Source organism: Sceloporus undulatus, chromosome 6, assembly GCF_019175285.1.
Source record: "Sceloporus undulatus isolate JIND9_A2432 ecotype Alabama chromosome 6, SceUnd_v1.1, whole genome shotgun sequence".
Lineage (NCBI taxonomy): Eukaryota > Metazoa > Chordata > Lepidosauria > Squamata > Phrynosomatidae > Sceloporus > Sceloporus undulatus.
In genome coordinates, this window is record NC_056527.1 from 136,401,842 (window position 1) to 136,428,527 (window position 26,686).

The following is a 26,686-nucleotide window of genomic DNA, read 5'->3' on the forward strand; positions in this document are numbered from 1 at the left end:
AAGAGGTGAGGATGGAAGCATATGTGATCGCCTAGCAACAGAAGGATCTATTTTTTCATCTACTACATTTTAGAAATGGGAGTAGAAACAGAGTGTTGCAGCATGGAGAAATCTAGGAGTGCATCTACACTGTAGAAATAATGCAGTTTGACACCACTTTTAAGTGTTGTATCACCATCCTATGGAATCCTGGGATGTGTGGTTTTACAAGGTCCTTCACTTGTCTGCCAAAAGCATGCTGGTGCCTTGCAAAACTACAAATCCCAGGATTCTGTAGGCTGGAGCCATGGCAATTAAAGTGCTGTCAAACTGCATTATTTCTACAACATAGATGCACCCTAGGTTTCCAGCTAGTCAGCCATTCTTCCTGGATATGCCATTCCATTTGTCATTTCCTCATATGCCATCTTTTTTGTGCCTTTCCAGAAATGAATCAGAAATTAATGCCCGCGGGGCATGTTTGGTCCTTATTGGTCTAAGATTTTTTTTTTAATGGGGGGTGGGAAGAGAAGAGGTTGTTGCTGCCATTAGGACTATTTTTCACCCTAACTCCATAAATATACAAAAAATGCACATATGTATTTCTGTTGTAGCTTTGTAAGGACTAAAATTTGGAGAGTAAGACCGAGACCAGTACGTAGCACAGCTGGCAGAGTATAAATCTTTGCTGCTGGGTCCATGCTGGTGTTTGAGAGTTGGGATGGCTTCTTCTCCTCCTTGTCAGTACACAAAGGCAGCTGAATCATCTCAGACATACCTTTTTTTTCCTGGTGTGTAAGGACAGCAACACAACTCCAAGGTGTATTGCAATGGTCAGCCAGTGGTGGGGAGAGAGCTGGACTCAGACCTTCAGAGTGCTGTCATGCACATGAGCAAAGGCGTTGAGGAAAAAGATACAGGCTACCTCCCTCTGCAACAACTTTAAAAGTACTTACACTGGTAGAGCCATTGGTTACACCAGCGTAGAGTACCAATAGGATTCAGGCTTGAGATTGCTACTGGAATATCAGATGGGATGGGAATTATGGGGACCCTAGCATTTCAGCCCTTCAAAAGCCCCTGCATCCCCCAATGTTGTGATTTTGGTGATATACAAAGAACACTATGGGTGCTTTCACCCCAAATACACAGACAGAGGAAGATTTTGTTTGGCAATGTACACACTCAATCTCCAAAAGTCTCCCCTCAAACCACACTAGGGCTGAATCTGGAAGTTACGACAAGATGCCATGTCAGGTTGCAAATTTTGGGGACACTTTTGTGATAGAAAATGATGCCCAGTGCCCTATTGCAGGGGGGAAAGTTGGTACCCTTTGCAGCTGCTGGTCCCTGACACAAGATATCTTTTACCCATCATGGATCAAGAATTCACATATATTATAACTCTCATTTGGCCTACCATCAGGACTTAGATCTATTTATCTCCAGTAAGGGTCCCACACCATCTGCTTCCAGACCAATAATTCCCATTCCTATAATTACAGCAGTGGCACTCAGGGCCGAGTGGGTCACCAGAAGCCAAGCCAAGCGGTCAAGGGAGATGATACCAACTCTACTGAGTTTGATGTCCCCTTGCAAGATCCAGGTACATCTAGCTGGGGGGAGGTTTCGGAGTGTAGAATGTGTAGAATAAATGCAGTTTGACACTGCATTAACTGTCCTGGCTTCATCCTGTGGACACCTGGGATTTGTAGTTTGTTGTGGCACTAGAGCCCTCGGACAGAGAAGGCGAAATAGCTCACAAAACTACAAATCCCAGAATTCCACAGCACATTGGGACAAGACAGTTGAAGTGGTGTCAGTCTGCATTCATTCTGCAGTATAGATGCATCTGTTGCGAAGTGGTGCCTCATCTGCCCAAGCAGTAGGCTTACAAGTTAGTGCCAAAAGTGCTTCTTTTCCTCTCTGCCACCTCCTCCAAACATCAAAGTTGGAAAGGATGTTAACTTTTCAAACATAGACCTAGACTGCATCTGCACTGCAGAAATCATGCAGTTGGACACCGCTTTAACTGCCATGTCTCAGTGTTATGGAGTTCTTGCATTTGTAGTTTGATAAGATACATAGCCACCTCTATCAGAGTTCTGGTGCCACAACAAACTACAAATCCCAGGATTTCATAGGATGGAGCCAAGATAGTTAAAGCAATGTCAAATTGCATTACTTCTGCAGTGTAGCTGCAGCCTAAGATTGCCCATCCTCTCTGATAGCCACTTATGCCATATATAGAAAGTGGCAGCTGGCCCTGTTTTTAAAGCTCTCCATCCTCACCAATATATGCTGAAATCCTCCTGGCGCACACACACACACTTCCACCATGCTCAAAAGTGCCAGGAAAATAATGTTAGTGGTAATTAGTTGGGTTAACATCACAAGTGCTTGCCCTCGACCACCTGCGCACTCCCAACAGATTTACCACCGAAGGAAAGAATGGAAGCAATTGTTGGCGGAATGCTTGGGAAGGTTATAAATCTTGTTAAGGAGACGGTGTTGAGCACTACCCTGAGTAGGGCTCCTTGTTTTCTTCCCACTCTCCCTATTGCCTCCTTGCTGCTTGTTGCCAAATTTGAGACAGTGCTCAAAATTTATAGCATCCAGTGTGCACATTCTTATCTCCACTGCACCAGTTACTTCAGGGTTTCCCTTCCAAGCTGACATTTCTGTGCAGGGAAGGCAATGCCTCTTGTGCCACCCGTTCACACTATGCTAAGGCGGGGAAATGTGCTGTTGGTTTTTTTACTTGACTCTTGCCATAAAATCCAAGCATTTTATTTTATTTTATTTTATTTTAAAAAGGCTGTTCTGTATAGAGAGAAACATTGTATTTGGTTCTATGTGTGTGTTTGTTGGTGTTGTGTGCCGTCAAGTCATTTCCAACGTATGGCAACCCTAATGTGAACCAACTCTAACATGAACCTTGGCAAGATTTGTTCAGAGGAGGTTTGCCATTGCCTGAGGCTGAGAAAGTGTGACATGCCCAAGATGGGTTTAATGGACAAGCTGGGATTCAAACCGTGGTCTCCAGAGTCCTATTTCAACAGCTAAACCACAATGCCATATTGGCTCCCTGTGACACATATGCTTCAACATTTCATAGAAGAAAACCAAGCCACATGTGGCCAAGCAACATTAGAATGGGGTCAAGACGCCTGAACTTATGAATGAGGAACATCACACAGGCAGTGAAAAAGTGGAATGACAGAAGATTTATTAAAATATCCCTACCAAATCAGGACAGTTAGAAGATGGGGTGACAGCAGTCGAATACAGGGTATGTATTTTATAGAGCAGAAGGTTCACTTTGGCACAGTCTTTAGAGAGAAAGAAGTTTTTGATGCGTTGCTCAGTGTGTGCGTTTTTAAAAGCCGAGTACAAGCCATGTTGAAGCAGATGTGTTTGCAAAATCGCCCACCTTCTGACTTGCTTATGTTTGCATTCATCTGGGGCAGGTTTTGGTATCTGGATGCCTGTAGATGAGAAAACACAGTTCATGAGCACAACTGAATGTAGGGCTGCCGTCTTCTTTGATCTGGCCCTGCAATTCCACAGGAGGAGGAATTTGCACTCCTTAGAGAGCTGTCAGCATCTCAGAGCTACATGAAACGCAGACTCTGCTCTGCACCGTCAATCCAACTGTGCTGTGAATAATGTTAGAAATAACGCTGCCATCATACTCGGCTCTGGAGCAAAGAGGAAGTGTGCTATAGCAACCAGATTGCATCTCCCTGTGCCTGTTTCCCTACAGATACTGGCTTTTTAAATTTAGTTTAGTTTTTAAAAGGGAGCTTCACTGAGAAAGCACAATGGCATACCCAATTGGTTTCAAGGCATCTTGCTCTTTTTTTTTTTTTTCCTTTTAGAGAATGAAAGAAAAACATTATTTCTAATTATACTTGTGAAGAAATGTCAGCATTAATTATTTATCTCCTATAGCGAACGTAGAGCCAGTGTGGCGTAGTGGTTTGAGCATTGGACTACAGCTCTGCAGACCAGGGTTCAATTCCCCACTCAGTCATGGAAGCCCACTATGTGACTTTGGGGAGTTCACATGCTCTCAGCCTCAGAGGAAGGCAAAGGCTGAATAAATCTTACCAAGAAAACCCTGTGACAGGTTTGCCTTAGGGTTGCCGTAAGTTGGGAAGGACATGAAAGCACACCACATCAATGTAGCACCCACAGTCTTTCTAGTTTCCATGTTTATATACTGAGAACAAGGCAGAAGAGGAAGAGAATGCAATTTATACATAGCCCCCAGTATTGCCCAGGGATTATTGGCAAGGGCTTCATAGCTTGATCATGCAGTGCACTCCAGAAAGCAAAAAGCGAGTACTTGGGAGAAAAACCCTTATGAAAAAATGTACGCATTTAGTTACCTGAACATTTCTCAGGCTGCCTTTCAGGGCCACATTTTTCCAAAGGTATGGCTGAAGATGTACCTATGATCTGTCAGACATGAATCTAAGTGTAGTGTTCAGGTCAACTCTATGCTCCCACCATTTCACAGATCCTCACATCTCTCTCCAACCTCACTTTCATTTGCTACTTGGGTTGTGTATGAGACATGATGCTGGAGTAGGACTGAGGATCTGAGAGATGAACAAGCAGGAGTGAGGCAGCCACTAACTAAAGCTAGAAGCTGGCAGCTGGCAGCAAAATGTTTTGGGCTTGAAGATTTTGGATTTCAGATTTCCAAATTAGAGAGGCTCAACTTGCACTTTGAATGTGCTTACAAGGTTTTTAGTCAATATATACATGCTTCTCCAGTGCTAGCCTAGTATTAATGTGTTGCCCAAAATGCCTTTCCATGGGACCTTTGATTCTTCAGATTTATATTTTATTATTATTATTATTATTATTATTATTATTATTATTATTAGGTTACCTTAGGCAAGTCACATTCTCATAGTCTTAGGGAAAGCAATGACAAACCTTCTCTGAACAAATCTTACCAAGAAAAACCTATGACAGATTCACCTTAGGGTCGCCATAAGTTGAAGACAAACATCATCATCATCATCACCATCACCATCATTTGCCTACAGCTCCCATCAGCATAGCCAGTGGTAAGGACAATGGGAGTCATAGTCCAAAAATACGTGGCAGACCACAAGGTTAATCCTGTTTTCCCTAGTCCTTTGGTAATTCGTTTTTTTCCTGGCAGAGTGACAAGCAATTAATGAAGGCTTGACTTAAAGCATTCATCATTCATTCATAGGAGACTCCATTGTACATCTTTTTATCTAAGCCCTCTTGATGAATAGAGAATATATTTCTGAATCAGGACTTGACTTTATCACTTTGCTGACTCCTCTAACAGCCCTTACCTCCTGACTCATCCTCTTCATATCAATGAGACTATATGTGGGTAAGAGTTGGTTGGCACAGCCTTCCGGATTAGTCTAGCGTCTCAGTTTTTAATGAAAACAAAATAAAACAAACCAGACTTGGCAAAAATTGTTCTGTGTACCTCTGGTGACCTTCCATTTACACAGTATGACCTTGTCTTATCTTTTCTTCTTTTTCTCAAGGTTCCCCTCCTTATCTAAATCCTTCCCTTGCCTCTTAGATTTCCTCACAGTTTTTAGGGTTGTTGTTATCTCCTCCTGTTGCTGCTGTTTTTAAAATCAGTCTCAGTATTTTGGGGTGGTACAGCTTGCGTATTCCATATCCAAAATGCATGGTGACCAGAAGCATTTTGGATTTTTGTGGCTATTTTTATTATTATTATTTTGAAATATTTGCATGTATATAATGAGATATCTGAACAAGAAATTCATTTTTATGTTTCATACATACCTTACACACGTAGCTTGAAGGTAATTTTATACAACATATTTAATAATTTTGAGCATGAAAATTAGAAGTTGAAGTTGTTATTGTGATCAGTTGCCTCCTAGTCTCTCGATTCTCTTTGCTCTTGAAGAAAATACAATGGTTTTTCAACTGTTGCCATTACCATGTTGCTGAATTTTGCAAATCCTTTGGCAGCTTGTGTAGGCCATAGAAAAGAGCAGAAATGCATGTTGCTGATGCTCTACAGTCTTGTTTAAACAGTTTCCTGGAAAACGTGCTTCACAGGAACAGTAGAACGGTATTGTAAGTCTGAAGAAGAGCCCCTGGCTTTGTGACTCTTCCAAAGAATGGAACTTTCCTGTGTCAGGCTACTTCCTCATCCCTCTACCTGCCCCCAACCTCATAGAAAGGGCAGTGGTTCAGCAGTGAGTCAGTGCAAGATTTCAGCTTGACACTGAATCGCCCCAGACCACTTCCTCCTTGCACAGAGGTTCTCCCTTCCCAGAGCTTGGAGAAGTTCCTCTAATTGGAGTGAAATGCCCAGGATCCCCCAAGACCTGTCCCTTTCATATGCCTACCTAGAAATGGTTAGCTTGCACAGTCTGAGATGAACTCGTATAAGGAGCGCTCATAGCTCAGCAGCGGAGTCTCACATTCACTCTGTAGCAAAAAGATTCTTGGCTAACAACATTATCTGTCTGAAACCCAAGCCCTGGGCTACCATTAGGCAGGGTGAGGTGGCCACCATAGATTGCAGATATCTGAGGGTCTGGTGTGGTAGTGGAGAGTTGGAACCCACAATTGTGAGTGCCTTGCTTCCATTAAGTTATTCTGCTGACTTGCAGTGTGGTAGAGGCAGAACTTGGAAACACTGCTATTTTGGATTACAGCTCCCAGAATCCCCTCCCAGCATGGCCATTGGAGGATTCTGGAAGTAGTAAGCCAAATTGGTCAAGTTCCAGGTGCAAGGCTGAAATAAGAATATTCTGTCCATCCTTCCAGCTCCTGTGTATGGATAGAGAGATGCCATCTTCTCCTTAGCCCCATACAGAAACTTGTCTTGTCCCTTCTCTGTTGGGACCCTGAAGAATAAATTGCAGTCAGTTTTCTATAATGTTCAGTCAAGGAATCTGTACTGGTATTGATGTCAGGCTGACTGGGAGGTAATTATTTGGGTCCTCTTTTTTCCCCCTTTTTGAAAATGGGGACAACATTTGCCCTTCTCCAGTCTGCTAGGATCTCTCCTGTTCTCCAGAAATTCTCCAAGATTATTGCCAGTGGTTCATACAAATTATAAAAATCCTTCCTGAGCAATAGTTCACCCCATGCATCTGAGGAAGTAGATTCAAGTCTACAAAAGCTCATGCTACCAACTTCTCTCTTTTAGTTAATCTCAAAGATGCTACAAAGATCCCTTTGCACACCAATTTCCCAGACTTAACAGATTGTCCTTGAAGTATTAAGCACAGTATATACAAAAATCTGATCTTAAATAGCAAAAGACATGAAGACCAGCATCTGACTGTGCATGATGAAGATAAATTGCATGGCCAGCCTTTCGCACCATAAGTGCCTCGTGAATGACCCCCCCCCCCCCTTGTTTGTACTCATCCTATTTTGTAAACCCATCCCCAACTGGAGACATCAGAATGACTTCAAAATGGAACAAAGTATTTTGTTGGCAGTCCTGAAAACCCCGTAATAAGGTTTATGGGTTTACGGGTTGTAGCAGCAGCAACAACAATGGTGTAGAATTGGCTTTGCAAAAGAACTGTAGCCAAACTATGCTATCTACTCTCTCTGTGTGTGTAAAAGAGGGGAGACACGAACAAGCAACCACTGGCAACTACAGGAAAGGAGGATATGTGTGGGTTTTGTTACACAGTCACGCACCCCCAGGTGTTTTCCCATGAAGGGGGAGCGATATAGATCCCTGTATCTTTTTTTGCCCACACAGAGAAAATGTTTTAGCACAGCGTGTTGTATACTTTGCTCCTTAATTAGAAAATCAGTTGCAATCTGAGCTGTGACTATAAATTGGCCTTCCAATTATCCGTTCCCCAACTTCCCTTTTTCCCACCGTCTCATTTTGCTTTTGTGTGTATGCATTTTAATCAAGTTTTATAAGCAGCATTGAATGGTGAGGGAGACAAAATATACACATTCTTAAATCAAGGGTCAGGCCCTAGGTTAAGTATACATCAGCCATTCACAGTGGGTAGCACTGAGCCACTTAAATGAAACTTGTAAAATGACGCTGCTTTCCTGCTGACATTTTTGTTCCCTTGGATCCATCAGAGTCATCTCCTTGTAGCACAAACTGTAGGTAGATCCTGCAAAGTATATTGAGAAAGCTGGGTCCTGGTTCATCCAAAGGCACAGCGTTACATCTGGCTGCATGGGTAGAGCATGCCGGGAAATCTCCTTATTACTCCAGAAAAGAAGAAGGAAAAACGTTTGAGGAAGTCAGATGGCTGTTAGGCTTTTAACAACTTTTCTTGCAATGTAGATCCATAGTGCAGCTGACCTCTGGTGAATTGAACAAATTGTACTTCCACCAAATTTCTAGTTTTGAAGGCATAGCAGGTCACAAAACCTTTGACACTACCAAGAAAAGCAGGGACAATGTTGCATTTTGTTCTTCCTTAAAAAAAACCAAACCTCTGATTTAGCCCTTTGTAAAGAAAACTGAAACAGTGTTAAGAAATTACAACAATTGTGTTTTACCATACAGTATAACTTTTCAGTCTGGGCAAAATTCCAGTACGTATGGGAATACTGCCTTTATAGCTTTTTTTCTTTCTAAGATGGTAGGTGATACAAAATGAAGGGCACGCATCCATGAACATAAACAGTATTCTGTCTGATTGATTGATTGGCTTCACTATACAGGAGAAATACACACATACACACACAGAGTCTTCTTTATCAGGCAAGGATGTTAAAGTTTATGTGAGGATGAAGGGCAATAAAAGACAGGTAATTATTACCCTTTTATTGCCCTTTGTGCCTGGTCCTCACATGGCCAAGAAAGAGTACATTCATGTGTTAAGTGTTAGGCAATTATACAATTTGTGTTTTGCCAAATAACTTTCCAGTACCTCTCTGGGAAAATCCTAAAAGCTATGGAAATGTTGGCCTGTTACAGACTGCCAAAATAAAGCTGCTTCGGGTCTCTTTGGAGGTATGCTATTTATGATGCATGGGTCCTAAGAGTCCAGAGGTCGCGCCAAAGCCACACTCCATTCCTAAGCACTGGAGTGCAGCTTTGGTACAGCTTCCGGATTCTTAGGATGCATGCATCATTTAAACAGCATACCTCCAAAGAGACCCGAAGCAGCTTTATTTTGGCAGTCTGTAACAGGCCGTTGTCTTTCTTTCTTTCTTTCTTTCTTTCTTTCTTTCTTTCTTTCTTTCTTTCATTTCTAAATGGTAGCTGGCGCAATGAAGAGCACACGTCCAGGAACACAAACAATATTCCTACAGAAGGTAGGAATACTAACTCTAAGACCTTCGCCTTTGTTTTTCCTGTACAATTTTTAACATCCTTACCTGATGAAGAAGCCGGTGATGTTCCAAAAGCTTGTATACTGTGTCCTTGTATTTAATAGGACTTGAGCTTCCATGGATTTTGGTATCCATGTGGGATATTGGAACCCAACCCAAATGGATACCAAGGGCCCAATTATTATTATTATTATTACATCTTCCCTGAAAAATACACTTGGAGTCTCAAGTTTTGCTTACTGACTCTGGATTTGGCCACAGCTGGTATTCTGCAGAAGAAAACAGAATGACCGAACTGTATCTTGAATTCATCCTAATGGAGCTTTCTCAAGGGCACACCAAAAAAGCAAAAAATGTTGGTCCAATAGAAAAATTCCAAAATCTACAGTTTGGGAACTGAGGCTATTCATAGTTGTGTATATTTTGCTTTTTGTATTTGTGAGCCACTGTGGTGTAGTGGTTTGATCTATCACAGGTTTTTATTGGCAAGATTTGTCCCAGAGGGGTTGCCTTTGCCTTCTTAATAATAATAATAAATAAAATAATAAAATTTATTTGTATCCCGCCCCTCTGAGAACAATCGGGGCGGCTAACAAAGTTAAAATACAGAACATGTAAAATCCCTAATACCCTCCCCTGCTTAAAAAAGTATTAAATCCACTACAGTATTTAAAAAGGTGTGACTTGCATTCACACCCTGGTCTCCAGAGTCGTAGTCAATCACTCAAACCACTACACCATGCTGGATCTCTTTTCTTCCCTCCCTAAACTCTTAGATGAGAAAGGGCTGGAGCAAGGAAATGTGCCTTTTGCTTCCTGTGATCTGAATGACATCCGAGTCAGACCATGCCAATCGTTCTAGAACTGATGAGGGACTCTGTTTCTCAGTTTGTGTCCCCCACCCCTTTCATGTAGACAACAGAAAAGATGAAGGTCTTTTGCGCGCACACTATTTGTCTCCCAACATGGTGAGAAAAACGTATTTATTTTAGATCAACATGACAACCGTTTCCTTTCCTGGCTATTGCTGTCGCTCCAGATGGTGCCATTTTAAGTACCATTTGAAACCTCTAACTTCTTTCTCATTCACTCTAGGAGTAGCATCTTCCTGTCTTGTGGTACATTCCTGGCTTTTAAGTGAGGAGAGGGACCTTCCGTTCATGACATCTTTTTCTTTTTCTTCTCAAATTATACTTTAAAAAAAACAGATTGTGACTCCAACGAATATGTACATTGTACAGGCAGCCTGGCCCACAGATAGCCCTGTCGGCTTGTCCCCTGTTGCCGATCGAGTGCCCAGTGCTGTGACCATCTGGTTACCATGTGGACTGCAGTAATCTGAGACCTCTGAGCTCTATAGTGGTGGGGCTGGAAGACTGGCGGTTCTCTTCTTCATGGTGCTAATGGATGGCACATTTCCCTGAAACCCTATCATTCTCTCTCCTTGTAGCACCTCACACAGCATTCTGGTTTCATCCAAGCTCCTGATTATTTCTGTTTTTAGAAGGTCTCCTTTTCTCCTCCCTTGAGGTCCTATGGGGTTAATGGTCTCACACGGCAGCAGCCGATCCCTTTAAAACACATGAATGGCACACACCAGACCACACATTTTTCTGTTTATCCCACCCAATGCTTCCATCTTTAACCAGACTGCTATGCTTCCTGTCCTTGCTTTGATTGAAGGAGCCAGAAAAGCTGCAGATTAAAGGCTGCTGCTGCCCATGTGTGAAGACTGCATAGTGCTTCTGCAGCAGAGACAGCTTTACCCTAGCCTGCAAGAGGTTATATAACTGAGCAAGCAATGAAATTCCTTACCAGTTTTCTTCTCAATGAAAGTAATGAGTAGTTTTAGCATTTTTCTTCCCACTGCGAGGAAGCCTTTGAAAAGCATACCATTTTTCAGAGGCTGTTCGCAATCGAAAGCTTCATATTTGCAAAAGTCACACTAGGTTGCTTTGTTAGAAAACTGAACATTTTAGTCAGGAAACAGCATTTTCTGCACCGAAAATGCTGTAATGGAGGAGGTATTCTGCGCAAACAACACACATGGTTTGTTTGCACAGAAAAAATATATTTTTTTCACAGGAAATGTTGTCTTTTGCACAGGACAGTTGTATGCGAATTTTGCACAGAATGTAAGATTCCAACTGCAAAGTTTCTTGTCAGTCCAGGATTCTTCTTGACACTTGACAAGCATGTCCTTTAACCATTTTTTGAGCTGATAGGTTCAGCCCCTTTAAAGTTTAGACCAGTGCTTCCCAACCTTTGGTCTTCCAGATGTTTTGGACTTCAGCTCCCATAACTCCTCACTCTTGGCCAAGTTGGCTGGAGCTTCTGGGATGTAAAGATTTGTTCAGGGGAGGTTTGCCATTGCCTTCCCCTGAGGCTGAGAGCATGTGACTTGCTAAAGGTCACCCAGTGAGTTTCCATGGCCGAGTTGGGATTTGTACCTTCATGTTCAGAGTCCTAATCCAACATCCAAAGCACTATGCCATGCTGGCTTGCAACACACTCCTGTTACCTGCTATTTCAAGAGACTGGTCACTTGCCTAAGTTTCACTTACCCAAGGTTAGTGGGTTTCCATAGCTAACTGGGGAGACTGGGAAACTATTAACGTTGTTTTTTAATTCCTTTGCTACTCTCTTCAAAATTCAACTTATTTATCTGTAAATAACACCCGGTTGCAATCGCACCATATGTCTCCACTTCTCCTCTTTCCCCAGAGGGAAACAGGCACTTTCAAAGGCTGACCTCCACTGCAAGTTCCTGCTGCCATTAAAAGTGGGGAAGAGCTCAAAACAGTTGTTTCCAAAGTCACCCTCTGTTGAAAGTCGAAGGCTTTCATGGCCGGCATCCATAGTTTTTGTGGGTTTTTCGGCCTATGTGGCCATGTTCTAGAAGAACTTATTCCTGATGTTTCACCAGCATCTGTGGCTGGCATATTCAGAGAACAAAGATATTCACCCTCTATTCGACCCTGGGATGAATCAGCCTGATTCGAAGGAGGGCAGGATGATGACAGCTCTTCCCTCCTTTCCCTCCCTTCTCTTTTGGGAGATCAGAAGGGAGAGGATGTTGAAATAAGTCTGCCCCCTTGCCTGTCTCATTGCTGGTTGCTTCCAGTGATGAATTTACTCTCATGCATAAAATCCAGGAAGGCTGTTGTAAGAAATAAAATTTTAATGCCACAGATAATCCGAGAAGGAGGAGTCATTTCCTGGAGAGCCTTAGATCCCAAGTGCAAGATTCGATTTGCACAGTATGAACCACAAGATGTGGAAAACTGCAGAAGGTTGAGGTACACTGAGGTATAAAGAGTACAGTATTAGCACATTTTCTTGTCCTTGAAGAGAGATCAAGAAAACAGTCAAGGCCGTGATTTTTCATATTTTGAGACTATATCTTTTTCTTTTTCTTTTTCTTTGCTCCAAGCACTTGGTTTTGTGCTGAGAGGATTCAGTACCTGGTGCTGAATGGACTGGTTTTTAAGTAAAGATTTGCATCCCTAGCCTTGCTTAAGGTGGCATCTCCATTGCAGAATTAATGCAGCTTGATGCTGCTTTAACTGCTGTGGCTCAATGTGATGGAATTCTGGGATTTGTAGTTTTGTGAGATATCTATCCTTCTCTGTCAGAGAGCTCTGGTGCCACAACAAACTATAAATCCCAGGTTTCCATAGGAGGGAGCCATGGCAGTCAAAGCGGTATCAACTGGCATCAATTTTGCAGTGCAACAGCAGCCTAAATTAGTCTGTGAGATTTATAAGTGATGATTAACAACATGCCACTATACATTTGTTGCACCCTGATATTTGTGGGTGCATTCAAAGAGAACATTAGAATTATTTCATCCTCCCTCCCCCTCTCTTGACATTTGGAAGACATTTAACTGATGCCAGCGCCTAGGGGATGTGGCCGAATCTCTGGAGCTAAAGCAGACTGTATACATATGGAGCAGGGTAATTGCACATATACTGTTAATTTGCTCCATCTGTGGCAAGAGGAGGAGAGGGCTTGTGTACTTCAAACCTTTGAGGTGGATAAAATATGGGCCTATGTATGTGTGCATGCTGTATTTGCATGCACAGAGAGATGCATGGTCTCCAACCTTTGCAGGAGCTTTAGAAAGGGACAGACTAGAGATGAAGTGCACAGGATCACCTTCAAATTCTAAAAAACATATTAAACAGAAGCCAGTATGGGGAGATATGTGTGTCATTCAGATGAGACCCATATTACATGAGAATTGGGAAGGTTAACTTTCTGTCTGCAGTGCTAGGTTAAAATTCCCTCCCCTGCTCCGAATAGTTATTACATGTCACTTTGGTCACGATTGTCCATCTGCCATGGAAACCAACTGGGAGACCTCCAACAAGTCATGCTATCTCAGCCTCAGAGGGAAGTAAAGACAACCCCCTTCTGAACAAATCTTGCCAAGAAAACCCTGTGATAGGTTCACCTTAGGGTTGCCATAATTTGAAAATGACTTGAAGGCACACAACAACCACATAATAATTTTGTGCATGAAACAAAGTTTTCAGAAAGCAAAGGTGTCACTAGCTCATCCATCTATGTGGACAATTTTGGGTTTTGGAGTATTTTGGATTTAGGTGTTCCAGATAAGGGAGATTCAATCTGCATATTAAAAGATGAAGATAAAGCAAAATGCAGTACCATATAAGATCGGAAATAGTTCTTTAAAAGTAAAAAATACTGTACAGCATAAAATACAAATAAGATATGAGATGTGCTGTGTTGTCATATTACAGCAACGTCTGTGAAAGAATAAAATGTTGCTTGGTCTTTGACCTATGACAGACAGTTGCAGCTGCATAGAGTGTAGCTATTCTAGATGCATTTATGGAATTCCAATGGATTCAGGTGTGGAAATAAAAACAAGATGCCATTTGGAAAAGAATTATAGCAGCAAACTTAAAAAGTATTTCCCCCAAATTAGCAGCAGTGAAGACCATTGTCATCTAATGCATGTAGTGCCATCTAGTGCTCATAAAAGGGCTAACCATGGATTTCTTTTCCTCTGCAGGCAGAAGGCCCTTGCATCCACTGGTGGTCGAAGTGTCCAAGCAGCATGTGACTGGTTGGTAGGAATTAATATCCTGTAAAGCATGTGTTACATCTCTATGTGTTGTTGCTTGTTGTTTGCTGTTGAAAAATATTTCTGTGCATTCACTATAGGCAGAGCTTTTGAGAAAGCTGAGGGTGTCTTGGAGTATAAGTCCCAGAATCCCTAGCCAGCATGGGCATTTGACCATTCTGGGTGTGGATTTTGGGATGTGTACTTCAAAAAAAGTAATCTTTCTGAGGTCCATACCATATTGCTGGTTTCTCTAGCTCAGTATTGTTTGTTACATTGACTGGCAGTAGCCTTTTAACGTCTTCAGATAGCATTCTTTGATAGCATGATCTGGAGAAACCAATGATGGAATCAGTTTTGGTTGGTTTCGTTGCACACAACACATTTGCCCTGGCACTGTGCTATGGATGCTCCTAGCTATTTAATACACCAAAATAGGGACAGCACTTGTGACACACAATGCTCTCAACACAAATTGCTTTCCAAGCCACAGCATGGAGTCTCAGCTACTGGTTTCCATATCTGTGGAATGGTGACTCCACTCCAGGTTTTAATCCAAACTTGTAAGGAGTTGTCCAAAGTGACGAAACTATTCAAGAGATGATATCCAGCACCTTGGACAACTCCTTTAATGACTCCCACCCAGACTGGGTTCATACCACTTGGTATGGAAGCCACTGGCCACCATTACACATTGCATCCAGTATTACTCTGTCTCTTACAGGTAGCATTAATTTACTCTGTAACAATTTGCCCTGTTCTGTTTTAAGAACCTAAGGGGCTTTTGGTTTTTATGTTTTGGCTTACAGGCTGTTTTCCCACGTCTGTGACCCTTTCCTTGATGACCCCTTGCCTCGAGAGTATGTCCTCTACCTGCGCCCTACTGGTCCCTTAGCACAGAAGCTCTCCGAATTCTGGCAGCACTCAAAGCAGCTGTGCGGGAAGAACAAAGCACACAACATCTTCCCCCACATCACACTCTGCCAGTTCTTTATGGTGAGTTATGTGCTCCTTCTATGCTCTCTTACTCTCTTTGGCATCCCATCAAATTCTAAGGGTCAGTGAAGCTGTGTGCATAGCACAAATGAGTAAAGTTCTTTTGGGGACAATAATTCCCAGAATCTTCCAGCTAGCATGACCACTAGTGGTGAAGAAAGGACACTTGGGAGTTGTAGTCCAAAAAGCTAACCTTTCCTATATTTGGTGCTCAGTGTCTGGAAGATGGTGCCAGTCTACAAGTGATACTAAATATATCCAGGAGTGTAGATATAGAGGGACAACATGAGGGCATTCCCCACCAAGTAAGAATTCTGTCCCTACCCCATTATTTTCCTTCAGTCCTCAAATGTCTAGCATTGCAGAGAATGAGACACTGCAAATAGTCCATGCTTAGAACTCTTATATTACGGTAGTTTTGTAGCGAAACCCAAAAAATACTGCATTGCAGTGTTTGACCAACTAATGGGCACAAAATACGTTATGCAAATATATTATGACAGTGTTTCTTAAAATTCCCAAGCTTCGTCCATCAGATCTGGATGTCAAAAGTCATCGTTTCCCATCCCTGCCTGATCCAACCACATTCTCTTGCAGTGTGAAGACAGCAAAGTCGACTCCCTTTGTGAAGCTCTGCATGCCACAGTGACGCGGTGGAGGTGTATGTTCCCTACCCCTTTGCCCCTGGAGCTCTACACATCCTCCAACTTCATTGGGCTCTTCGTCAAGGAGGAAAGTGCAGAAATCCTTAAGAAGTTTGCAGCAGACTTTGCTGCGGAAGCCACCTCCAAAGCTGGTGAGTATGCAGGACCCAGTCTGTGGTTTGTGTAATTATCATTATATGCCTTTTTATCATGTTGCATAAGAGGTAAATCCATTGAGTAAACATGTAAAAAATACTGATAGAAGTCTGTAAGAATACAGAATAAGCAAAAGAAAGCTAGTTGTTGTAGTGGGTTGAATACTGGATTAGAACCTCTTAAATCCCCATTCAGCCATGGGTGCCCTTGGGCAAGCCACACTCTCTCAGCCTCAGGGGAAGGCAACATAAATTCCCTGTGAATAAATCATGCCAAGAAAGCCTTATGTTTCAGTCTCCATAAGTTGGCATAAATTTGCAGGCACATAATAATAACACCACAAGCAGATTATCATTTAGATCTTACATTTTCAACATCTGTACTATAGGGTTCCCTGTGTTTTCCAACTCTTTGAGAGTGTTCTGAGATGCCAAATATTTGGACCAGCCCAGAAAAAGTCAGATTTTTAAAAAGCTCCTGGTAACTTGATCCCCCACCCCACCCCACCACTTTGTTTGAGCTAAGAAATGAGGAGCCATACAATATTGTGAATGTGCATCACTTCTTCCATTCTCACTGGCTCAAATGCTAAGCAGAATCTATACTTCCTATGAGTCATTATCTCCTGAAAAGGAAGCTAACGTATTGGCAATCCTTTAACCTTTTCTGGCAAACCTGTTTCTCTCTCTGTCTGTGAGAGTGTGTGCATCTTCTTTGTTTTCTTATTCTACCATTTCCTGCCTCCAGCACTAATCTCAAGATGCTGATAAACAAACCTCTCAATGACAGCATCGAGCACACATGCAGTTTTGCTATTCATTCCACGCACTTCTCCACACAGTTCCTATTTCCTCCTTCTTCCATGCCCCCTCCTCCCTTTCCCCCCTTTAACTGTAAATATGAACAGAATGTCTGTGTTCCCAGAAGTGACCGACCTCCTGAATTTCAAACTTTGGGAGGTTTATCCTATTTCTGAGTGGATGGTAGAAGCAGTCAGCTAGATCCAACTCTACGCTTGTGGTAGCCTTGGGATTTCCACCACCCACCCGTTGGCTCTTATCCCACCATGATGCCAAAAATCTGTTCCTGAAGGCTTCCCAGCTCTCTGGAATAGTTTTTTTAGGGCCAATGGGGGAGTGCAGGAGGAAATGGGATTGCCCTGTCACATATCTGTTCATAAACCCTCCCACGGGATTTTGGATTCCATAACTCATTGGGAGAATTTCTATGCAAAAAGGACCAGGTGCAATCTGATTCTATGATCCTATGAATCTCCAGCAAGGAGAACTGAGAAGGATCTCTCTACCGGCCGGAGTAGCCAATTCTGGCCTCAGTGGCCCAATGGTTTGACTTGGGAGTTTATCACACGGGAGGAATTTCTTTTAATTTCGGATGACAAGAAAGTGGGGCCAGAAAGCATTCATGTGAATTCGCTAGTTCAGATAATTTACGTGAATTCAAATTGCATTCGGACTGACTTCCCATTGCCCAAAAATAGCTTCTCATTGCCCAAAATTGCATGTGATCACCTCTCACGCAATAACGTGAAACCCCATGATTGCGTTCAGACTGACTTCCCATTGCCCGAAATTGCGTGTGGTAGTCTATCACACAATAATGTGAAACCCCATGATTGCATTCGGATTGCCATTGGATTATACTTCCAATTTCCCTTATCTGATAACATCCTTGGCATTACACCCAGGGAATGGTAGCTTATGTTCACACTTTACTTATTAATTACTCTTAAGCAATTCTGTTGTTGTGGTTGAAAACACAGTGCATATGAAAGGGCAGAAAAGCTGATCCAGTGATAAGCGGCTCAAAGCACTAAAGAGGGAGAAAGCCCACAATGCAAATTAATATTGATTAAAAAATATCAAACCCACCCTGGAGAAACGGATAGGCTTAAAATGATTGAGTACTATGAACCAGACCATACAAATGCAATGTTTTAAAAAACTGAAAGCCATACAATAGTTTAAAACATTAGCAAGACACCAGAAGTAATATGATAAATAAAATGGCTGGATTCCTGTTGGTAACATATGCAAGTATAACTGCACCTGTTTATGTCTTGAAATGGTCATTGGGAGGGAGGTATTCAGCAGTTGTATGCAGTGCACACACAAAGAGAGAGTTCTTAACTTACCGATCTACTACCAGGATATATTAATATCAGAGTAGCCAGTGTTTATCTCTGAAAAATGATGGCTTAAAGTGTGCAGCATCCCCTACTTCTGAGGAAGCAGATCAACTCTATGAAAGCTTATGCTACAACTTCTTTCACATAGTCTCAAAGGTGCTACAAGATCCCTTTGCATAGCATCCCCCATCCTTATTATTCTCCAAGCCCTAAGGTCTTCCTCAGTGGTTACTGTTGTTGCTAAAGTGACTGAGCAGCAATAAATCAGCAAAATCCATCTCAACTTTTCTTCATGATTAATGTTCCTCTGCTTACGTGCCACCAACAGTCCTTACAGCCACTACTTGGCTTCAATGGCTCAATGGTCTGACTTTTTATGAACTCAGTGAAAAGTGCAACACAATCCAAAATCCACAAAACAGCAATATCTTTATTGGGACAACTAAAAAGCACAGAATACACCATGCAAGCTTTTGGAGCTTCACTGGCTGCTTCTTCGTCAGGCAAAGATGTTTAAAAAATGATACAAGAGAAGAAACATGATGATGTTAGAGTCACTGGCCTACATTTTGTCTCAGATGTTATTTCTGTTGCCAGTTAAGATGGTCTGGATGGATATTAATGCAGGCAGAGGTCACTTTTTCTTGGCCTTATTGTAAATACGGTTTCTTACATTCACGCCCTGCTTACTAACCATGCAAAGCAACAAGCTGGGCCTGGTTGGAAGTATTACATTGGAATTTGTTCTGAGCCAGCAGGGCAGATCTGATGTCATTCCATGGCTTGAAATGAACTGACCACAGATTTCCAATTTGCAGATGTCCATGTGGAGCCCCATAAGAAGCAGCTCCATGTGACGCTGGCTTACCACTTCCAAGCAAGCCACTTGCCCACGCTCGAGAAGCTAGCTCAGAGCATAGACGTCAAGCTGGGTTGTGACTGGGTGGCTACAATATTCTCCCGCGATATTAGATTTTCCAATCATGAGGTAAGTTCAAGGATCGACGCTCTCGCAGGAGAGGCAGCCATCAGAACTCTTGAACATATCACTTTTTCAAACAGATTTTTTTGTTGTGTAACGTTTTAAGCTGTTGTTTCATTGCATCTCATTTTCATCATCAACCCCTTAGAGATTAATTTTAAATAACATATGATAGGGTTGTTTGTTTGTTTTTAAAGTCTTTTAACAAGTAACATTTTGGAAGAAAAGTAAGAATACATTTTCTTAAATCTGGGATGGGAATAATGCAGCCCTTCAGATGTTGCTGAACTGCAACTCCCAGCATTCCTCACCTTTGACTAGGGTTGCTGGAAGCTTCAGTTACATAATACTTGCAGCCCCCCATGATTCCCAGCCTGTCTCAAATGGTACTGAACACCATCATAGTTTTAAAAATAAATAAGTAATTAAATAAATTAGTGCTTAGAAATAGAGCCAAATGCATCTGAGAAAGTAGACTGAAGTCTAGGAAAGCTCATCCTGCCAATTTCTTTCTTTCAGTTAGTCTCAAAGGTGCTACAAGATCTCTCTACACACAGTGCTTAGAAATAGGCATTATTTTAATCCATGGAGAAACCTTTTTACTTGACTGAAGTAGGGTTTTAATTTATTTTAATTGATTTCAATGCTGAGGCCCTGTGGACAATTAAGGGTAAGAAGCAGAGCAATCTTTGTTGGTCAGTTGTGGTTGAAGACTTTTGCTTTCTCCTCCCCTATGTCTTCTCCTATAGACCCTGCAAGTGATCTACCCATACATGCCACAGAATGATGATGAGCTTGAGCTTGTGCCAGGGGATTTCATCTTCATGTCTCCTGTGGAGCAAATTACCACCAGTGAAGGATGGATTTATGGTACTTCCTTTGCAACGGGATGCTCGGGATTGCTACCTGAAAATTACATCACCAAAGCGGATGAGTGCAGCACTTGGGTATTCCATGGGTACGTGGCTTTAGATCCTGGGCACCGAGGTAACAGCAGATTTCATTGTGGATTAGTCTCTTTTGCCGGAAGGCTAGAATGTGGCAATGGAGAATGTCATGCCATCCTATTGATGGGGGAAATTGAACTGTTCTCTTGTGCTCCAAGCAACCATTTGTCTCTTCTGGGCACAATTTTAGCACAGACACAGTAGCCACATTAAGTTTGGGTCATTATATCTACCTAGATCAGGACTGGCTAACATTATTCTCTCTGACCAAATTTGGCCCTTTCAGGGACCCATGCTTCCTTCTCCATTATACCATCATGTGCAGATTTCTTGGCTTTCATGTGTGTTGAAATGTAGAACATGTCCTGGAAAAGGAAGTTTTCTGGTCACCCTGGAGAAAGTCCATGGAGGTGACACAATGAGTTACCGCACTGGGTGGCATGAGCCCTAATGATGTCACCAGTCACCCTTTCTCACATATAATGAAGAGTTGAACACCGTGTTGTTCCAAAAAGGATGATTTCATTAGCTGCAGTAGATATTTTATCCTGATGAGTGATGGTGACCATTTGAGTTGTGGTTTATTATTAGACTGGAAAGGAGAGGAAATAATATTGCAAGTGTCCTTGTAAAAATGTGATGTGCAGAGGTGAGGTGTAAATCCATAATTAAAATAAGCATCCATATCTTTATCTGTTTGTATGTGATACAGGTCATATTCTATTCTGAACCCCACTTCTTCCTCTTCCCTTCTGATGTTCACTGATGGGGTGATGGATCGAAGACTACAGGAAGATCAGGGGCCAGGAGATACTGGACCACTCACTGTCTTTTGTCAGAGTATGCAGGTAAAGCAGATATCCACATGTGTGAATATTTCTATACCGGTCTCTTACATTGGCTAGCCACTGGTGTGAAGGCAGGCTGCTTGTTGTTGCTTTTTTTAACAATTGTACCAACATGTTACCTTGTGTTGTGTCCAGCCTTTAAGGATTACCAACCCACCAGGGCCTCAGAAAAGATGCCTTTTTGTTTGCCGCCACGGAGAACGGATGGACGTCGTATTTGGAAAATACTGGCTTTCGCAGTGTTTTGATACCAAAGGTTAGTCTGCCAAGGATTTGATTTAAATCTTCTTAAAGATGGAGAAGACAGTATGGTGTAATGGTTTAAATGCTGGCCCAGAACTCTGGGAGTCCAGGCTTTGAATCTTTGCTCAGCCACAGAAGTCCACTGGGTGACTTGAGGCAAGTCACACTCTCTTGGCCTTAAAAAGTGGCTCTGGCAAGCCTGCTCTATATAAACCTTACCAAAAACACCCTATGATATTGTTATCCTACGCTGGAGTTGACTGAAGGGCACTTAGGAACAACAGATTTGTGAGCCGCCTTGGGTCCCTTTCTGGGAGAAAAGCGGCATACAAATGAAATAAATAAAAATATAAACAGACAAACTGTCTAGGTCAGATTCTGCCCCTCCCTTTTCCATTAGTGAATTGTTTCTCGGTGGTTTGAATGAGGGACATTAGCATGTGCTTTAATGTACACTTACTTTATTTGTGGCTCATCCTGGGATAGTCATCTGGGTGCAAATAATCCTTTGCATTCTCTTCATGAATACAGTCTACTGCTATATATGCAAGTGTTGGGTCAGTGGCCTGGCAAGATGTCCAGAAGCAGGCAGCTCAAACCTGTTTTTAAAAACTGCTATTAAAACTGTTCTGGAGATTAGTCTGAACTCTAGATGAGCTATCCAAGTACTGGCTATTATTTTCAGCATCTTGGGTTGATGTTTTAGCATTCAGACTAAACCTTGGAGTGGATGCTCTGCTCCGTTGACATTGCAGGCACCACTGGGAAGCCAAAGCAAGGAGATGGTTCCTTTTCTTTCCACAGCTTCCATGACTAGCCCAGTAGGGTACATCTGCACTCTAGAAATAATGCAGTTTGACACCACTTCAACTGCCATGGCACCATCCTACAGCACCCTGGGATTTGTAGTCTTGTGAGGCACCACCAGTCTTTGGCAGAGAAGGTCCTTGCAAAGCTGAAAACTCCAGGATCCTATAGGATGGAGCTCCTACATTTAAAGTGGTGTCAAACGGCATTATTTATAGCGTATTACTGTATTAATTCTATGGTGTAGATGCACCCTGGGCCATAATGGCTGCAGCATTACAGTTTGACTCGTGGAAAGGAAATCCCTCTGGAACTCTTTGCTGCAAGATCCTCTCCCTCTCTAGAACATAGAAAGGTCAGAAAGTTTACTATTATGGGTACTAAAAAAGGCATGTTAAAAGTTATTTGTCTAATCTCAGCACTTTGCTCTCTGTGTGTCTCCTGGCAGGAAGGTATGTGCGCACAAACTTGAACATGCCTCACAGCCTACCTCAAAGAAGTGGCGGATTCAGGGATTATGAAAAGGATGCCCCCATCACCGTGTTTGGATGCACACAAGCAAGGCTTGTTGGTAAGCCTGCCTTGGCAGGGACGGGTCCCTGCTTGTTCTCCCATGAATCATCTTTCCAAAGGAGGTCAAACATGCGGAAGTTATCACTTAACATCTTGGGAAGCCTTGCGCTTGAGTTCATTTTGCTCCCTTCATGGATGGGTGCCTGTTGCCCAGTGGCAAAAATAAGATTTCTGCAAATATTTCTCTGCGTACAACAGGTAGCAACAATTGGAAACAAGTAAAAACAGCTCATCATTAACTTTAAAAAACAAAACTAAAACTAGTGAAGTAGCATGCTGTTTACTTCAAGCCTCAAAAAATGCTTGCTTTGTGTTACAACTCTTCTAGAAGCTCAGTGGCTTCTGGTATAAAGCAGAGATGGGAAAAGTGTGTAGACACCCCTACACACTTCCCTTCTCAGCCTTAAAAGGGGTCTGCAAGCATTCCACATATTATTGTATTGCATTATTCACTACAGATATGGAGCTGCAACCTGGCCCTGAAAGGGTTTTTCCAGCCTTTTCTCACTATCCTCCTAGTGCTGGTGCTGCTAAAAATAATTCCAGCTAGACAGGAGAAGGAGAAAAGGGCAACTAGGGGCCATAGAAAGAGCTTCTTTGCCCCATGCATTGGTAATTGTGGTATATCTCCATTGCTATTTAAACATTTGGTGGGAAACTTGCCCTCCTGTAAGCCTATGAGGGGACAAGCCTATTTAAAGTTACGTAAGGCAGGCTTTTTTAGGACTGAAAGAGACTTTCTTAAAAAAAACCCAAAATTGGAAATGACTAGAAAAACTCCAGGAAACTAGTCATTTCCAATTTCTGATCTATTTATATGGTTAGTTTTGCCCTTAGAGATTTCTGGGAGCCAGTGGCATTGCGGTAGTTGTCCCTTGGCCTGCCAAAGTCCAGCAAAAATGACCCTCCGGCATTGCCCCCCTCTGAGTCAAAAGAAGGACCTTCTTACCAGAGGAAAAGGTTTCTTTAAATGCCACCAAATTGAAAAATACATCAAGGCCAAGCCTGAGGATCCATTTTGGACTGGGGTTTGCAGACTTGAAACCATAAATGTGGGGGACTCACAAGGTTCCAGTGCTTGGTGCTCACACATTTACAACGCCCAAATCCTTGAGTCTTACAATTCGAACAGAACATTACACCCTCTGAGTTCTTCTTCGTTTCAGGCTCAGATTTTAATCTAAGCTGGAGGAATTAAAAATATATAACCATTCCTTCCTGCCTCCCTCCTACACACTTCAAACTGTGATCTTCCTCTGCTGTCAGCGATCAGCCGGTAAGGCACAGATTTTTTGTACTGGCTCTGGCCCAAATTTTCAAGGATGGGGATGGTGAGATGGAAAAATCAAGTCCATTAAAAATGTAGTATGCTTTCTTGCAAAATGCCTGACTTATTTAGTAACAGCAGCCACTGTAGGAAATAGATGGCAGGCCTTAGATTGCTGGGTGTCTGTGTGATGAATTGATTTAAGTGTCAGCGTGTGCTATGATTTGCATAAAATCTGCATCAACCATTTTGGCTTCCAGGGCTCGGCTGGTGGCATTGCCGCCCTTCTGCAATGCCATTTGTGCAAGACCAGACGCAGCAGTTGTCATGATGGGTTTGGAGGCAGTGACTTCAACTGTGATCTCCATTTGCACATACTGTGGGTTCAGCAGTGAAAAAACATTTGGCTGCAAATCCATCTCACTGCCGCTGCTGCGACAAACTGATCTGAGCACATATTTTTGAAAACAAAAGCTACCAGGAAAGTCAGTGAGACAATATGATTCCCAAAGTGCTCTCTAAGAGACCGGCATCCCTTTCACACTACAGAAATTTAGTACTGTACTTTGATACCACTGCAACTGCAATGGCTGCATCATTTTGTGTTCTTTGCATGTGAACAACAAATTTGCTGCAGCTTGTGTGTGGCAGCTCTTCAGCTGACTGAAGCTGGAGATGACTTTGCCTCTTCTCCAAGCTAAGCCTCCTTCATGTAATGTTTTGGTTTTTAATTATGAAATCCATACAGAAAAATCGTTGTCTGGAAACACAAATCCAGCTCTCCTTCTATCCCAATCTGGCTCTCAAGGCTTCTCCAGGTACTCATGTCCCATGCTCCAGGGTACCTTCAGCTGGTAGTGCCCCCCCCCCCCAGGGTTGAAAATGCTCTCTTTTATTTCTTTTTATGTATTTCAATGATTTATATCCTGCCTTTCTCCCACAGTGGGATTCATTTTAAGACTTAGGCCCCTTTCAGAGGGCAGCCTGATAGGTATATCCATACTGCAGAAATAATGTTGTTTGGTACAGTTTTAAGTGCTATTACTATCCTACGGAATCCTGGGATTTTTAGTCTGGTGGGGCACCAGAGCTCCCTGAATTTCTCACCAAACTACAAATCCCAGGATTCCACAGGATGGCACCATCACAGTTAAAGTGGTGTCAAGCTGCTTTATTTCTGTTGTGTGGAAGAGCTATATAACTGCCACAACTGCATCCTATGGAACCCTAGTTTGGTTAGGCATGAGGGCGGCGGTCTCACAAGGAAATCTAAGCACCTCATGAAACTACAAATCCCAGGTTCCATAGGATGGAGCCATGGGAGTTAAAGAGGAATCAAAGTGTTGTAAGTGTGCAGTGTGGAAAAAGAAAACTTTCCTTATTAGCTGTAAAAGCTTTAGGCTACAATTGTTTTATATTTTTGCCTCGCTCTCTGCTGGAACGTAGCCCACGCAATCTCCTCTGGGACTGAATGAGGGCCTAGGGCACAAAAGGCTGGATACCCTTGATCTAGCAAGTATAGTCTCTTCTGACTTGCAGTAGTTCTCTGGCAAAGATCTTCTGCATTATTTGTGCCCTTGTTCCTTGAACTAGAGATACCAAAGATTGGGCCTGAGGTCATTGGTCTGCAGAATGTTTTCAATGAAATACCATTCTTTTTTTACTACAACACCAGCAAGTCCGTGCATTTCATGCAATTTCTATTCTTGCTCTCTAATTAAAATTCTAATTCACCTATTATTGTCTTCCTTAATTTGTACTGATGGGTACAAATATTAATTAACAATTACCAAATTAATTAAATTCCCCTTTGCTTACAATTTTCTAAGCCTAACTACTTGTTCGCATTACTTTGAGTATACCTTTTTTCTTAGCCTCTTTTTCCAAGTCATGCTTAAACTGTCTAAGTCAAATATATACATGATTCTCCTTGGTTTCTTTTTAAAGAGTAACAGAGGGTAAAAAAGGGGGGGAAAATCAAACAAGACCATTGTTTTCAAAAAGACGTAGTTTCCAAACCTTCCATTTTCCTCTTTTTCTAACTTAGTTGATAAATCTGCCAAGTAACTTTTCCAGTTCATAAAATGCTTTTCCATTGATTCTATAAAAATTGATAGAAATTGTCCCAATGTTGGAGAACATGATCTTCCATTTTGTCTTTCATCCAACACGTTAATTTGTCCATTTCAGCCAAATGATCTTATTAATTTGTCCATTTCAGAAATCTCATATATCTTGATTAGCCATTGTTCTGTTGACGGTGCCTTTGAATTTTTCCAAAACTTTGCGTAGATTATTCTTGCACATGTTAAAGCATAGAATAAAAATTTACCATTTTGTTTAATAAGATCATTGCAGATCATACCTAACAAAAAGACCTCTGGCTTGAAAGGAATTTGGATTTTCATATCTACATTTAAACATATATGAATGTTAACCCAAAACTGCTTTGCTATTTTGCATGACCACCACAAATGGAAAAACGATCCAATTTTTTCCTGGCACTTCCAACAAATGGGATTTGTATTTTTATATATATAGGATAGTTTTTTAGGGAATATGTGCCACCTGTATATCATTTTGTAGACATTTTCTTTTAGTTCCTTTTAGTTAGGTCGTATTTTTTAGGCCCTTCGTCCAAACTTTGACCCATTCTTCATAATCCAAATTATGGCCTACATT

At 42.0% G+C, this 26,686-nt stretch overlaps 1 protein-coding gene across 2 annotated transcripts in view; it reads left to right on the top strand.

The window, feature by feature from the left end:
• LOC121935778 (ubiquitin-associated and SH3 domain-containing protein B-like) overlaps nt 1-26,663 on the top strand; it is a 61,129-nt gene extending 34,466 nt beyond the window's left edge. The window contains exons 2-10 of one of the 2 annotated variants that reach the window (XM_042477658.1): nt 14,345-14,398; nt 15,205-15,391; nt 15,989-16,187; nt 19,156-19,325; nt 20,069-20,277; nt 20,979-21,114; nt 21,250-21,370; nt 22,613-22,735; nt 23,904-26,663. In XM_042477658.1, coding sequence (XP_042333592.1) covers nt 14,345-14,398; nt 15,205-15,391; nt 15,989-16,187; nt 19,156-19,325; nt 20,069-20,277; nt 20,979-21,114; nt 21,250-21,370; nt 22,613-22,735; nt 23,904-23,935 — 1,231 coding nt within the window. In that variant the 3' untranslated portion in view covers nt 23,936-26,663. Of the gene's footprint in view, nt 1-14,344; nt 14,399-15,204; nt 15,392-15,988; nt 16,188-19,155; nt 19,326-20,068; nt 20,278-20,978; nt 21,115-21,249; nt 21,371-22,612 lie in introns of both variants that reach the window. The other variant, XM_042477657.1, reaches the window with a different exon arrangement.
• The last annotated feature ends 23 nt before the right edge of the window (nt 26,664-26,686 follow it).